At 49.8% G+C, this 15,119-nt stretch overlaps 1 protein-coding gene across 1 annotated transcript in view; it reads right to left on the reverse strand.

The window, feature by feature from the left end:
- The window catches only part of LOC115182358 (high affinity cAMP-specific and IBMX-insensitive 3',5'-cyclic phosphodiesterase 8A), a gene marked incomplete in the record, with an annotated part of 151,612 nt that overhangs the window by 47,422 nt on the left and 89,071 nt on the right, over positions 1 to 15,119 (reverse strand). Inside the window, 1 exon segment of the mRNA XM_029743977.1 lies at positions 925 to 1,115. Coding sequence (XP_029599837.1) covers positions 925 to 1,115 — 191 coding nt within the window.

Here is a 15,119-nt window from a genome sequence, read left to right on the forward strand (position 1 = left end):
GTACCAGGATATACCTAACCTACTGATATAACAAGGTAATGTACCAGGATATACCTAACCTACTGATATAACAAGGTAATGTACCACCATATACCTAACCTACTGATATAACAAGGTAACGTACCACCATATACCTAACCTACTGATATAACAAGGTAATGTACCAGCATATACCTAACCTACTGATATAACAAGGTAATGTACCAGCATATACCTAACCTACTGATATAACAAGGTAACGTACCAGCATATACCTAACCTACTGATATAACAAGGTAATGTACCAGCATATACCTAACCTACTGATATAACAAGGTAATGTACCAGCATATACCTAACCTACTGATATAACAAGGTAATGTACCAGCATATACCTAACCTACTGATATAACAAGGTAATGTACCACCATATACCTAACCTACTGATATAACAAGGTAATGTACCACCATATACCTAACCTACTGATATAACAAGGTAATGTACCAGCATATACCTAACCTACTGATATAACAAGGTAATGTACCACCATATACCTAACCTACTGATATAACAAGGTAATGTACCACCATATACCTAACCTACTGATATAACAAGGTAATGTACCAGCATATACCTAACCTACTGATATAACAAGGTAACGTACCACCATATACCTAACCTACTGATATAACAAGGTAATGTACCACCATATACCTAACCTACTGATATAACAAGGTAATGTACCAGCATATACCTAACCTACTGATATAACAAGGTAATGTAATAGCATATACCTAACCTACTGATATAACAAGGTAACGTACCAGGATATACCTAACCTACTGATATAACAAGGTAATGTACCAGCATATACCTAACCTACTGATATAACAAGGTAATGTACCACCATATACCTAACCTACTGATATAACAAGGTAACGTACCGGCATAGTGATTCAGCGTCGAAGTATCTGGAATGTCTGTGGTCGATGATGACGAGGTCGTGGTGCTTTTCCTGGAAACACTCCAGCGCCGCCTCTGGCGTCCTCGCCACGTTACACCTGAAGTTGGCCTTCTCACACGCCCAGCAGAACGCATTATTCTGGCTGTCCTCTTTGGCAAATACTAACAGTACCTGTAAGGGGAGAGGTTAGAGGTTAAAAGGTCAAATACTTACAGTACCTGTAAGGGGAGAGGTTAGGGGTTAAATACTAACAGTACCTGTAAGGGGAGAGGTTAGGGGTTAAAGGTAAAATACTAACAGTACCTGTAAGGGGAGAGGTTAGGGGTGCGCACAAACAACCACACACAGTCAGAGAGCGTACACATACACCCTCCTACCAAGCAGCATACTTTCACATAACCCCTTGCTTGCGTTAATTCATGGCTTTTAAGCGGCATCTAGGTTTCGCTGTGGCACACACACACACACACACACACACACACACACACACACACACACACACACACACACACACACACACACACACACACACACAGAGAGAAGGCAGGTAGCTAGATGAGTCACTGGGCCTAACAGACGTCATCGTGGACCAGTTGGCAGGAGACACAATCAATGTACAGAATGGGAAGTTTGTTCAGCAGTCTCACGGTTTGCATCACAACTGCAAAATTGAGTTAAAGGTAAAAAGACGTCTCTCTGTTCACTTAAAGTCCAGGAGGCCAGGAGCTAGGAGGCCAGGAGCTAGAAGCCAAGAGGCCAGGAGCTAGGAGGCCAGGAGCTAGAAGTCAAGAGGCCAGGAGCTAGGAGGCCAGGAGCTAGAAGCCAAGAGGCCAGGAGCTAGGAGGCCAGGAGCTAGAAGCCAAGAGGCCAGGAGCTAGGAGGCCAGGAGCTAGAAGCCAAGAGGCCAGGAGCTAGGAGGCCAGGAGCTAGAAGTCAAGAGGCCAGGAGCTAGGAGGCCAGGAGCTAGAAGCCAAGAGGCCAGGAGCTAGGAGGCGAGGAGCTAGAAGCCAAGAGGCCAGGAGCTAGGAGGCCAGGAGCTAGAAGCCAAGAGGCCAGGAGCTAGGAGGCCAGGAGCTAGAAGTCAAGAGGCCAGGAGCTAGGAGGCTAGGAGCTAGAAGTCAAGAGGCCAGGAGCTAGGAGGCCGTGAGCTAGGAGGTCGGGAGCTAGGAGGCCAGGAGCTAGAAGTCAAGAGGCCAGGAGCTAGGAGGCCGTGAGCTAGGAGGTCGGGAGCTAGGAGGCCAGGAGCTAGGAGGCCGGGAGCTAGTAGGCTGGGAGCTAGAAGTCAAGAGGCCAGGAGCTAGGAGGCCGGGAGCTAGGAGGTCGGGAGCTAGGACCAGGAGGCCGAGAGCTAGGAGGCCGGGAGCTAGGAGGCCGGGAGCTAGGAGGCCGGGAGCTAGGAGGCCGGGAGCTAGGAGGTCGGGAGCTAGGAGGCCAGAAGCTAGAAGCCAAGAGGCCAGGAGTCCAAGTGCTAGAAGTCATGAGGCCGGGAGCTAAGAGGCCGGGAGCTAGGAGGTCGGGAGCTAGGAGGTCGGGAGCTAGGAGGCCCGGGAGCTAGGAGGCCCGGGAGCTAGGAGGCCCGGGAGCTAGGAGGTCGGGAGGTAGGAGGTCGGGAGCTAGGAGGCCGGGAGCTAGGAGGCCGGGAGCTAGGAGGCCGGGAGCTAGGAGGCCGGGAGCTAGGAGGCCGGGGCCAGGAGCTAAGAGGCCAGGAGCTAGGAGGTCGGGAGCTAGAAGTCAAGAGGCCGGGAGCTAGGAGGCCGGGAGCTAGGAGGTCGGGAGCTAGGAGGTCGGGAGCTAGGTGTTCGGGAGCTAGGTGTTCAGGAGCTAGGAGGTCAAATATTTATCAAACACCTATTTTTCAGTGGCAATTGATGAGACTATAACAGATTAAATAGTCCCAGAATTTGTTTCTTTTTCATTTCAGTTCACTAAAACAAGACAAAATTATCGTTGTGACTAAAATTTGACGACTAAGTGAACTGGATAACAGTTTTTGAAAAGATTGAAAGCTTTTTAGTAATAAGCACAATTCATATTAGCAGGACAGATGCACAGTGCAGTTGTAGTTGAGCAGTGGGAAGGAAGCACACAGCCAATGCAGCTGGTGAGCTGCAGGGGAGAAAGAGATGTGGGCAGACAGGCAGACTGGCTCCGCCTCCGATTACACCCATCTCGCAGGCCACTTTCTTAGTTCACCTTAGCTAATAACTAGTCATCACCAGCCTTCTAGTTAGCTACCCTTTGTCTGGAGCTGCTTTAGGAAATGAAAAACAGTAGCAGCATTGAGTTTAATAGTAAAACAACAGTTTAGCTATGTTTTTCTCTCCCTTGAATAGGTTATAGAAAAGTAGGCTGTCTGACATTATAGTCTTGCCCCCCCAGTTTCCCACTGCATTTACATTTACATTTACATTTAAGTCATTTAGCAGACGCTCTTATCCAGAGCGACTTACAAATTATTTCATATACAGGATCCTTAGCCAATGTAGCCAAGTCTCCTTTTCCTGAGAGAAAACGTTTTTTTCTTTCTATTGTTCATTTCTTTAGGCTAAACCTTGTTCAGTCATGTTACCTCATTAACTAGCTATAGCTAACAACCTGGGGCGTGTTCAGTTGGACGCAACATTTAGATAGAAATATGCTATGAAGAACAAACATGCCGATCTGACATGTTGAATAAGGAAAAACAACGGCTCTATTCACGGAATTTATATCTACAATGTTCGAGAAAGTTTTACAATTGGCCCTGGTAACATTACCAGTACCCTGCTGAACGTAGCCTTGGTAACATTACCAGTACCCTGCTGAACGTAGCCTTGGTAACATTACCAGTACCCTGCTGAACGTAGCCTTGGTAACACTATATCTGACTGGGTAAATAACTCCTCTATATCTGACTGGGTAAATAACTCCTCTATATCTGACTGGGTAAATAACTCCTCTATATCTGACTGGGTAAATAACTCCTCTATATCTGACTGGGTAAATAACTCCTCTTGTCACTCCACTATATCTGACTGGGTAAATAACTCCTCTATATCTGACTGGGTAAATAACTCCTCTATATCTGACTGGGTAAATAACTCCTCTATATCTGACTGGGTCAATAACTCCTCTTGTCACTACACTATATCTGACTGGGTAAATAACTCCTCTATATCTGACTGGGTAAATAACTCCTCTTGTCACTCCACTATATCTGACTGGGTAAATAACTCCTCTATATCTGACTGGGTAAATAACTCCTCTATATCTGACTGGGTAAATAACTCCTCTATATCTGACTGGGTAAATAACTCCTCTTGTCACTACACTATATCTGACTGGGTAAATAACTCCTCTATATCTGACTGGGTAAATAACTCCTCTATATCTGACTGGGTCAATAACTCCTCTACATCTGACTGGGTCAATAACTCCTCTACATCTGACTGGGTCAATAACTCCTCTACATCTGACTGGGTCAATAACTCCTCTACATCTGACTGGGTAAATACCTCCTCTACATCTGACTGGGTAAATAACTCCTCTATATCTGACTGGGTAAATAACTCCTTTATATCTGACTGGGTAAATAACTCCTCTATATCTGACTGGGTAAATAACTCCTCTATATCTGACTGGGTAAATAACTCCTCTATATCTGACTGGGTAAATAACTCCTCTATATCTGACTGGGTAAATAACTTCTCTATATCTGACTGGGTAAACAACTCCTCTATATCTGACTCGGTAAATAACTCCTCTTACCACTACACTATATCTGACTCGGTAAATAACTCCTCTATATCTGACCTATTAAATAACTCCTCTATATCTGACTGGGTAAATAACTCCTCTATATCTGACTGGGTAAATAACTTCTCTATATCTGACTGGGTAAATAACTCCTCTATATCTGACTGGGTAAATAACTCCTCTATATCTGACTGGGTAAATAACTCCTCTATATCTGACTGGGTAAATAAGACTAGATTAAATCTAAAAAAGAGTGGCAAAATGAACACTGGTGAGTGCGTAGTTGGGATGGCGGATTTACTGATTCATCCAGATGAATTGTCTGGCTTTAGTCACACTAATCCTTTACCTCATCCAGTCTCGTCTCAGACCAAATCAGGCCATATCAGAGCGCAGAGGGGTGAAGTTTCCCCTACGCACAGATCTAAGATCAGCTTCAGCTTCCCCAATCCTAACCTTAATCATTAGTGGGGAAAATGCATCCTACTCTTACCAGGGCTCCTCTGGGCTCCAAGAAGGCCCAGCAAGCTAGCTAGCCTAACATAATATTTATTTGAACCATATTCCATTTAAAAAGGCCCAGTTTGCCTAGCTTTACCAAAGATGATCTATTATATTGACAAGATAGCCGAGTGACCGCTCAAACAATGGAAATACATGTCTTCAAAGATGGAAGGCAGGCGGAAGGAGGCAAAATCAGGTGGAACCATTCTAGCCAATGAGAGGTTGGATACGCGTGTGAACAGCAAGCACAACTCCGATACAGAATTGTTTTTTTCAAAGTTTGTGAAATCCCACATGCATCCACTTATATCAGTGCATTCGTAACAACCAAACCATTACGTAACATCTATTAGGTCAAATAAGCCTTACGTTGCAAATTAGCAATTACATTTTTTGTTGACCAAATTCGACTCTCATTGAGTAAACCCTCTCGCTTCAACCTCTTCCTCTCTGGCCTTACCTAGCCCAGCGCTAACACAAATCCTTTTCTACTTAGGTCTAGCTAGCCTAGCTTAAACTAGCCTAACACAAACCATATTCCACCCAGGTCCAGCTACGTAGCCTAGCCTAGGCTAACACAAATCACATTCCGCTTAGGTCCAGCTAGCCTAGCTTAGCCTAACACAAACCATGTAGCCTTCCCTGTAGCTCAGTTGGTAGAGCATGGTGTTTGCAACACCAGGGTTGTGGGTTCGATTCCCACGGGGGGCCAGCACAGAAAAAAAAAAAATGTATGAAATTGTATGAAATGTATGCATTCACTACTGTAAGTCGCTCTGGATAAGAGCGTCTGCTAAAATGACTAAAATGTAAAATGTAGTTTAGCCTAACACAAAACATATTCAACTTAGGTCCAGATAGCCTAGCCTTGCCTAGCAGAGCGCCGCTAACACAGACTACATTCCATGTAGGTCCTGCTAGCCTAGCAACACAAATAATATCCACTTACTGTAGGTCCTGCTAGCCTAGTTTAGCGCTAACACAAACCATAATCCACTTATCTCCACACCCCTTGTCAATACAGGCAGCATACATATCCCAAGTAGTAGATGCATCATCGCAGAGTGATGGAGGCAGCTATGGAGGCAGGAATGCTGTCTGGAATTAGATGACAATTCCACATTGGCATGTTGCTAGAAAAGTCAACATTTTTGCAGAGGCAGACAGGAGGATTAGATATAGGTTATGTTATGTGGGCCCAGGCCAGGTCCTCTCAGGTAGGCTGCCGACAGACAGACAGCGGTAGGAAAGTTAATTACTGCTAACACACCTATTCAGACATGGGAAACCTTCTTACTGTATGACTTAAGCTATTCTGCTAACACCCGTTCACAGTAGACGGGGTGGGAAAGCTACTATTCTGCAAATAAACCCATTCGGATAGTGATGGGAAAGCTACTTATTCACTGTAGATAGGGGTGGGCTAGCTACTTACTGTACCTACTGCTAACACACCCACTAGCCTAACTGTAGATAAGGTTAAGCTACTGCTAACACATAGACTAGCCTAACTGTATATAAGGCTAAGCTACTTAGCTACTGCTAACACACCCATTCAGATAGATGGCTAGTGTAGATAGTGGTGGGTAAGCTACTTATTGGGCTTACAAACACACCCATTCAGATAAGAGTGAAAAATCATCTTACTGTGTCTAACTTAAGATGTCTGCAAACACACCCATTCATGGGAAACATTACATTTTACATTTACATTTGAGTCATTTAGCAGACGCTCTTATCCAGAGCGACTTACAGTAGTGAATGCATACATTTCATTTCAAGCTTTATTTCAAGCCTTACTCTACAACATACTGATACAGTACTATGCAAACAAACCTATTCAGATAGATGTGAAATCTTACCGCACAACACAAGATAACCTGCAAACAAACCTATTCAGAAGGCAATCATGGGAAATCTACTCCTTGTCCTGTCCATACAGCAGGCTGGAAACTTTCACACGTAGACAACTGATGAAGGCTGTTGTTGGTTGGATAACAACACTTCTTTCTGTTTTATGTCATTGTTGTTTTGTGTTGGTCTAAACAACTCATTCTCAAAAAGATAAAAAATATTGTGTAATTGAATGACAGGGACTATAATGTTGCACCTGTAGCAGTGACAGAGATGTACCTAATGCTGGAAAACAACAGGAAAATAGTTAGACGTGCCCTCCTCTGTGATTCAGACTTCCTGTAGTAGCTCACTGGATCTGGCACAGCCCTGTGTTTTTACCACAGACCAGTCAGACCGTACGTACTGCTAAAGTCCTCCCTGAGACCCCCCTGAAAATAACTTCTGCACGCACGCACGCACGCACGCACACACGCACGCACACACACACACACACACACACACACACACACACGGGCATTCCTGTGCCATATCAGAAAGTTGCATGGAAATACGAATCATTGATGCATTTTGCTCATGTCTTATAATTTACTTGATTAAATGAATGAGTTTTCTAATACGTTCAATATTTAGCTGATTTCCTACAAAGTTCAATAAATGTTTTAATATTGTTGAATTGTGTTTTAAGAGAGAGTGAGAGTGAGAGAGAGAGAGAGAGAGACATCGAGAGGGAAAGAAGAGGAGAGAGAGTGAGGGAGAGAGACATCGAGAGGGAAAGAAGGGGAGAGAGAGTGAGGGAGAGAGAGACATCGAGAGGGAAAGAAGGGGAGAGAGAGTGAGGGAGAGAGAGACATCGAGAGGGAAAGAAGGGGAGAGAGAGTGAGGGAGAGAGAGACATCGAGAGGGAAAGAAGGGGAGAGAGAGTGAGGGAGAGAGAGAGAGACATTGAGAGGGATAGAAGGGGAGAGAGAGTGAGGGAGAGAGACATCAAGAGGGAAAGAAGGGGAGAGAGAGTGAGGGAGAGAGAGACATCGAGAGGGAAAGAAGGGGAGAGAGAGTGAGGGAGAGAGAGACATCGAGAGGGAAAGAAGGGGAGAGAGAGGGAGTAAGAGTAAGAGAAAGTGGACTTCTACTCCAAACTAGAAATATCTTCTCCTTCTGGTAGATTCAACAGTGTGAGATTCTCCTTTTCTAGGAAGTCTTCTACTCTGCTAGCCAGCACCTCCCCTAAACAGGTGTTCTACTCTGCTAGCCAGCACCTCCCCTAACCAGGTGTTCTACTCTGCTAGCCAGCACCACCTCTAACCAGGTGTTCTTCTCTTCTAGCCAGCACCTCCCCTAACCAGGTGTTCTACTCTGCTAGCCAGCACCTCCTCTAACCAGGTGTTCTTCTCTTCTAGCCAGCACCTCCCCTAACCAGGTGTTCTACATCGCTAGCCAGCACCTCCCCTAACCAGGTGTTCTACATCGCTAGCCAGCACCTCCCCTAACCAGGTGTTCTACATCGCTAGCCAGCACCTCTCCTAACCAGGTGTTCTACTCTGCTAGCCAGCACCTCCCCTAACCAGGTGTTCTACATCGCTAGTCAGCACCTCCCCTAACCAGGTGTTCTACATCGCTAGCCAGCACCTCTCCTAAACAGGTGTTCTACTCTGCTAGCCAGCACCTCCCCTAACCAGGTGTTCTACATCGCTAGCCAGCACCTCTCCTAACCAGGTGTTCTACATCGCATGCCAGCACCTCTCCTAAACAGGTGTTCTACATCGCTAGCCAGCACCTCCCCTAACCAGGTGTTCTACTCTGCTAGCCAGCACCTCCCCTAACCAGGTGTTCTACATCGCTAGCCAGCACCTCCCCTAACCAGGTGTTCTACTCTGCTAGCCAGCACCTCCCCTAACCAGGTGTTCTACATCGCTAGCCAGCACCTCCCCTAACCAGGTGTTCTACTCTGCTAGCCAGCACCTCCCCTAACCAGGTGTTCTACATCGCTAGCCAGCACCTCCCCTAACCAGGTGTTCAACTCTGCTAGCCAGCACCTCCCCTAACCAGGTGTTCTACTCCGCTAGCCAGCACCTCCCCTAACCAGGTGTTCTACTCCACTAGCCAGCACCTCCCCTAACCAGGTGTTCTACTCTGCTAGCCAGCACCTCTCCTAACCAGGTGTTCTACACCGCTAGCCAGCACCTCCCCTAACCAGGTGTTTTACTCTGCTAGCCAGCACCTCTCCTAACCAGGTGTTCTACACCGCTAGCAAACACCTCCCCTAACCAGGTGTTCTACTCTGCTAGCCAGCACCTCCCCTAACCAGGTGTTCTACACCGCTAGCCAGCACCTCCCCTAACCAGGTGTTCTACACCGCTAGCCAGCACCTCCTCTAACCAGGTGTTCTACTCTGCTAGCCAGCACCTCCCCTAACCAGGTGTTCTACTCTGCTAGCCAGCACCTCTCCTAACCAGGTGTTCTACATCGCTAGCCAGCACCTCCCCTAACCAGGTGTTCTACATCGCTAGCCAGCACCTCTCCTAACCAGGTGTTCTACACCGCTAGCCAGCACCTCCCCTAACCAGGTGTTCTACTCTGCTAGCCAGCACCTCTACTAACCAGGTGTTCTACACCGCTAGCCAGCACCTCCCCTAACCAGGTGTTCTACTCTGCTAGCCAGCACCTCCCCTAACCAGGTGTTCTACATCGCTAGCCAGCACCTCCCCTAACCAGGTGTTCTACATCGCTAGCCAGCACCTCTCCTAAACAGGTGTTCTACTCTGCTAGCCAGCACCTCCCCTAACCAGGTGTTCTACATCGCTAGCCAGCACCTCCTCTAACCAGGTGTTCTACATCGCATGCCAGCACCTCTCCTAAACAGGTGTTCTACATCGCTAGCCAGCACCTCCCCTAACCAGGTGTTCTACTCTGCTAGCCAGCACCTCCCCTAACCAGGTGTTCTACATCGCTAGCCAGCACCTCCCCTAACCAGGTGTTCTACTCTGCTAGCCAGCACCTCCCCTAACCAGGTGTTCTACATCGCTAGCCAGCACCTCCCCTAACCAGGTGTTCTACTCTGCTAGCCAGCACCTCCCCTAACCAGGTGTTCTACATCGCTAGCCAGCACCTCCCCTAACCAGGTGTTCAACTCTGCTAGCCAGCACCTCCCCTAACCAGGTGTTCTACTCCACTAGCCAGCACCTCCCCTAACCAGGTGTTCTACTCCGCTAGCCAGCACCTCCTCTAACCAGGTGTTCTTCTCTTCTAGCCAGCACCTCCCCTAACCAGGTGTTCTACATCGCTAGCCAGCACCTCCCCTAACCAGGTGTTCTACATCGCTAGCCAGCACCTCCCCTAACCAGGTGTTCTACATCGCTAGCCAGCACCTCTCCTAACCAGGTGTTCTACTCTGCTAGCCAGCACCTCCCCTAACCAGGTGTTCTACATCGCTAGTCAGCACCTCCCCTAACCAGGTGTTCTACATCGCTAGCCAGCACCTCTCCTAAACAGGTGTTCTACTCTGCTAGCCAGCACCTCCCCTAACCAGGTGTTCTACATCGCTAGCCAGCACCTCTCCTAACCAGGTGTTCTACATCGCATGCCAGCACCTCTCCTAAACAGGTGTTCTACATCGCTAGCCAGCACCTCCCCTAACCAGGTGTTCTACTCCGCTAGCCAGCACCTCCCCTAACCAGGTGTTCTACATCGCTAGCCAGCACCTCCCCTAACCAGGTGTTCTACTCTGCTAGCCAGCACCTCCCCTAACCAGGTGTTCTACATCGCTAGCCAGCACCTCCCCTAACCAGGTGTTCTACTCTGCTAGCCAGCACCTCCCCTAACCAGGTGTTCTACATCGCTAGCCAGCACCTCCCCTAACCAGGTGTTCAACTCTGCTAGCCAGCACCTCCCCTAACCAGGTGTTCTACTCCACTAGCCAGCACCTCCCCTAACCAGGTGTTCTACTCTGCTAGCCAGCACCTCTCCTAACCAGGTGTTCTACACCGCTAGCCAGCACCTCCCGTAACCAGGTGTTTTACTCTGCTAGCCAGCACCTCTCCTAACCAGGTGTTCTACACCGCTAGCAAACACCTCCCCTAACCAGGTGTTCTACTCTGCTAGCCAGCACCTCCCCTAACCAGGTGTTCTACACCGCTAGCCAGCACCTCCCCTAACCAGGTGTTCTACACCGCTAGCCAGCACCTCCTCTAACCAGGTGTTCTACTCTGCTAGCCAGCACCTCCCCTAACCAGGTGTTCTACTCTGCTAGCCAGCACCTCTCCTAACCAGGTGTTCTACATCGCTAGCCAGCACCTCCCCTAAACAGGTGTTCTACATCGCTAGCCAGCACCTCTCCTAACCAGGTGTTCTACACCGCTAGCCAGCACCTCCCCTAACCAGGTGTTCTACTCTGCTAGCCAGCACCTCTCCTAACCAGGTGTTCTACATCGCTAGCCAGCACCTCCCCTAACCAGGTGTTCTACATCGCTAGCCAGCACCTCTCCTAACCAGGTGTTCTACACCGCTAGCCAGCACCTCACCTAACCAGGTGTTCTACTCTGCTAGCCAGCACCTCTCCTAACCAGGTGTTCTACACCGCTAGCCAGCACCTCCCCAAACCAGGTGTTCTACTCTGCTAGCCAGCACCTCCCCTAACCAGGTGTTCTACATCGCTAGCCAGCACCTCCCCTAACCAGGTGTTCTACTCTGCTAGCCAGCACCTCTCCTAACCAGGTGTTCTACTCTGCTAGCCAGCACCTCCCCTAACCAGGTGTTCTACATCGCTAGTCAGCACCTCCCCTAACCAGGTGTTCTACATCGCTAGCCAGCACCTCTCCTAAACAGGTGTTCTACTCTGCTAGCCAGCACCTCCCCTAACCAGGTGTTCTACATCGCTAGCCAGCACCTCTCCTAACCAGGTGTTCTACATCGCATGCCAGCACCTCTCCTAAACAGGTGTTCTACATCGCTAGCCAGCACCTCCCCTAACCAGGTGTTCTACTCTGCTAGCCAGCACCTCCCCTAACCAGGTGTTCTACATCGCTAGCCAGCACCTCCCCTAACCAGGTGTTCTACTCTGCTAGCCAGCACCTCCCCTAACCAGGTGTTCTACATCGCTAGCCAGCACCTCCCCTAACCAGGTGTTCTACTCTGCTAGCCAGCACCTCCCCTAACCAGGTGTTCTACATCGCTAGCCAGCACCTCCCCTAACCAGGTGTTCAACTCTGCTATCCAGCACCTCCCCTAACCAGGTGTTCTACTCCACTAGCCAGCACCTCCCCTAACCAGGTGTTCTACTCTGCTAGCCAGCACCTCTCCTAACCAGGTGTTCTACACCGCTAGCCAGCACCTCCCCTAACCAGGTGTTCTACTCTGCTAGCCAGCACCTCTCCTAACCAGGTGTTCTACACCGCTAGCCAGCACCTCCCCTAACCAGGTGTTCTACTCTGCTAGCCAGCACCTCCCCTAACCAGGTGTTCTACATCGCTAGCCAGCACCTCCCCTAACCAGGTGTTCTACTCTGCTAGCCAGCACCTCCCCTAACCAGGTGTTCTACATCGCTAGCCAGCACCTCCCCTAACCAGGTGTTCTACATCGCTAGCCAGCACCTCTCCTAACCAGGTGTTCTACTCTGCTAGCCAGCACCTCCCCTAACCAGGTGTTCTACATCGCTAGTCAGCACCTCCCCTAACCAGGTGTTCTACATCGCTAGCCAGCACCTCTCCTAAACAGGTGTTCTACTCTGCTAGCCAGCACCTCCCCTAACCAGGTGTTCTACATCGCTAGCCAGCACCTCTCCTAACCAGGTGTTCTACATCGCATGCCAGCACCTCTCCTAAACAGGTGTTCTACATCGCTAGCCAGCACCTCCCCTAACCAGGTGTTCTACTCTGCTAGCCAGCACCTCCCCTAACCAGGTGTTCTACATCGCTAGCCAGCACCTCCCCTGACCAGGTGTTCTACACCGCTAGCCAGCACCTCCCCTAACCAGGTGTTCTACATCGCTAGCCAGCACCTCCCCTAACCAGGTGTTCTACTCTGCTAGCCAGCACCTCCCCTAACCAGGTGTTCTACATCGCTAGCCAGCACCTCCCCTAACCAGGTGTTCAACTCTGCTAGCCAGCACCTCCCCTAACCAGGTGTTCTACTCCGCTAGCCAGCACCTCCCCTAACCAGGTGTTCTACTCTGCTAGCCAGCACCTCTCCTAACCAGGTGTTCTACACCGCTAGCCAGCACCTCCCCTAACCAGGTGTTTTACTCTGCTAGCCAGCACCTCTCCTAACCAGGTGTTCTACACCGCTAGCAAACACCTCCCCTAACCAGGTGTTCTACTCTGCTAGCCAGCACCTCCCCTAACCAGGTGTTCTACACCGCTAGCCAGCACCTCCCCTAACCAGGTGTTCTACACCGCTAGCCAGCACCTCCTCTAACCAGGTGTTCTACTCTGCTAGCCAGCACCTCCCCTAACCAGGTGTTCTACTCTGCTAGCCAGCACCTCTCCTAACCAGGTGTTCTACATCGCTAGCCAGCACCTCCCCTAACCAGGTGTTCTACACCGCTAGCCAGCACCTCTCCTAACCAGGTGTTCTACACCGCTAGCCAGCACCTCCCCTAACCAGGTGTTCTACTCTGCTAGCCAGCACCTCTCCTAACCAGGTGTTCTACATCGCTAGCCAGCACCTCCCCTAACCAGGTGTTCTACATCGCTAGCCAGCACCTCTCCTAACCAGGTGTTCTACACCGCTAGCCAGCACCTCCCCTAACCAGGTGTTCTACTCTGCTAGCCAGCACCTCTCCTAACCAGGTGTTCTACACCGCTAGCCAGCACCTCCCCTAACCAGGTGTTCTACTCTGCTAGCCAGCACCTCCCCTAACCAGGTGTTCTACATCGCTAGCCAGCACCTCCCCTAACCAGGTGTTCTACTCTGCTAGCCAGCACCTCTCCTAACCAGGTGTTCTACTCTGCTAGCCAGCACCTCCCCTAACCAGGTGTTCTACATCGCTAGTCAGCACCTCCCCTAACCAGGTGTTCTACATCGCTAGCCAGCACCTCTCCTAAACAGGTGTTCTACTCTGCTAGCCAGCACCTCCCCTAACCAGGTGTTCTACATCGCTAGCCAGCACCTCTCCTAACCAGGTGTTCTACATCGCTTGCCAGCACCTCTCCTAAACAGGTGTTCTACATCGCTAGCCAGCACCTCCCCTAACCAGGTGTTCTACTCTGCTAGCCAGCACCTCCCCTAACCAGGTGTTCTACATCGCTAGCCAGCACCTCCCCTAACCAGGTGTTCTACTCTGCTAGCCAGCACCTCCCCTAACCAGGTGTTCTACATCGCTAGCCAGCACCTCCCCTAACCAGGTGTTCTACTCTGCTAGCCAGCACCTCCCCTAACCAGGTGTTCTACATCGCTAGCCAGCACCTCCCCTAACCAGGTGTTCAACTCTGCTATCCAGCACCTCCCCTAACCAGGTGTTCTACTCCACTAGCCAGCACCTCCCCTAACCAGGTGTTCTACTCTGCTAGCCAGCACCTCTCCTAACCAGGTGTTCTACACCGCTAGCAAGCACCTCCCCTAACCAGGTGTTTTACTCTGCTAGCCAGCACCTCCCCTAACCAGGTGTTCTACATCGCTAGCCAGCACCTCCCCTAACCAGGTGTTCTACTCTGCTAGCCAGCACCTCCCCTAACCAGGTGTTCTACATCGCTAGCCAGCACCTCCCCTAACCAGGTGTTCTACTCTGCTAGCCAGCACCTCCCCTAACCAGGTGTTCTACATCGCTAGCCAGCACCTCCCCTAACCAGGTGTTCAACTCTGCTATCCAGCACCTCCCCTAACCAGGTGTTCTACTCCACTAGCCAGCACCTCCCCTAACCAGGTGTTCTACTCTGCTAGCCAGCACCTCTCCTAACCAGGTGTTCTACACCGCTAGCCAGCACCTCCCCTAACCAGGTGTTCTACTCTGCTAGCCAGCACCTCTCCTAACCAGGTGTTCTACACCGCTAGCCAGCACCTCCCCTAACCAGGTGTTCTACTCTGCTAGCCAGCACCTCCCCTAACCAGGTGTTCTACATCGCTAGCCAGCACCTCCCCTAACCAGGT

The sequence above is a fragment of the Salmo trutta genome, unplaced genomic scaffold (genome assembly GCF_901001165.1).
Source record: "Salmo trutta unplaced genomic scaffold, fSalTru1.1, whole genome shotgun sequence".
In the NCBI taxonomy this organism is placed as follows: Eukaryota; Metazoa; Chordata; class Actinopteri; order Salmoniformes; family Salmonidae; genus Salmo; species Salmo trutta.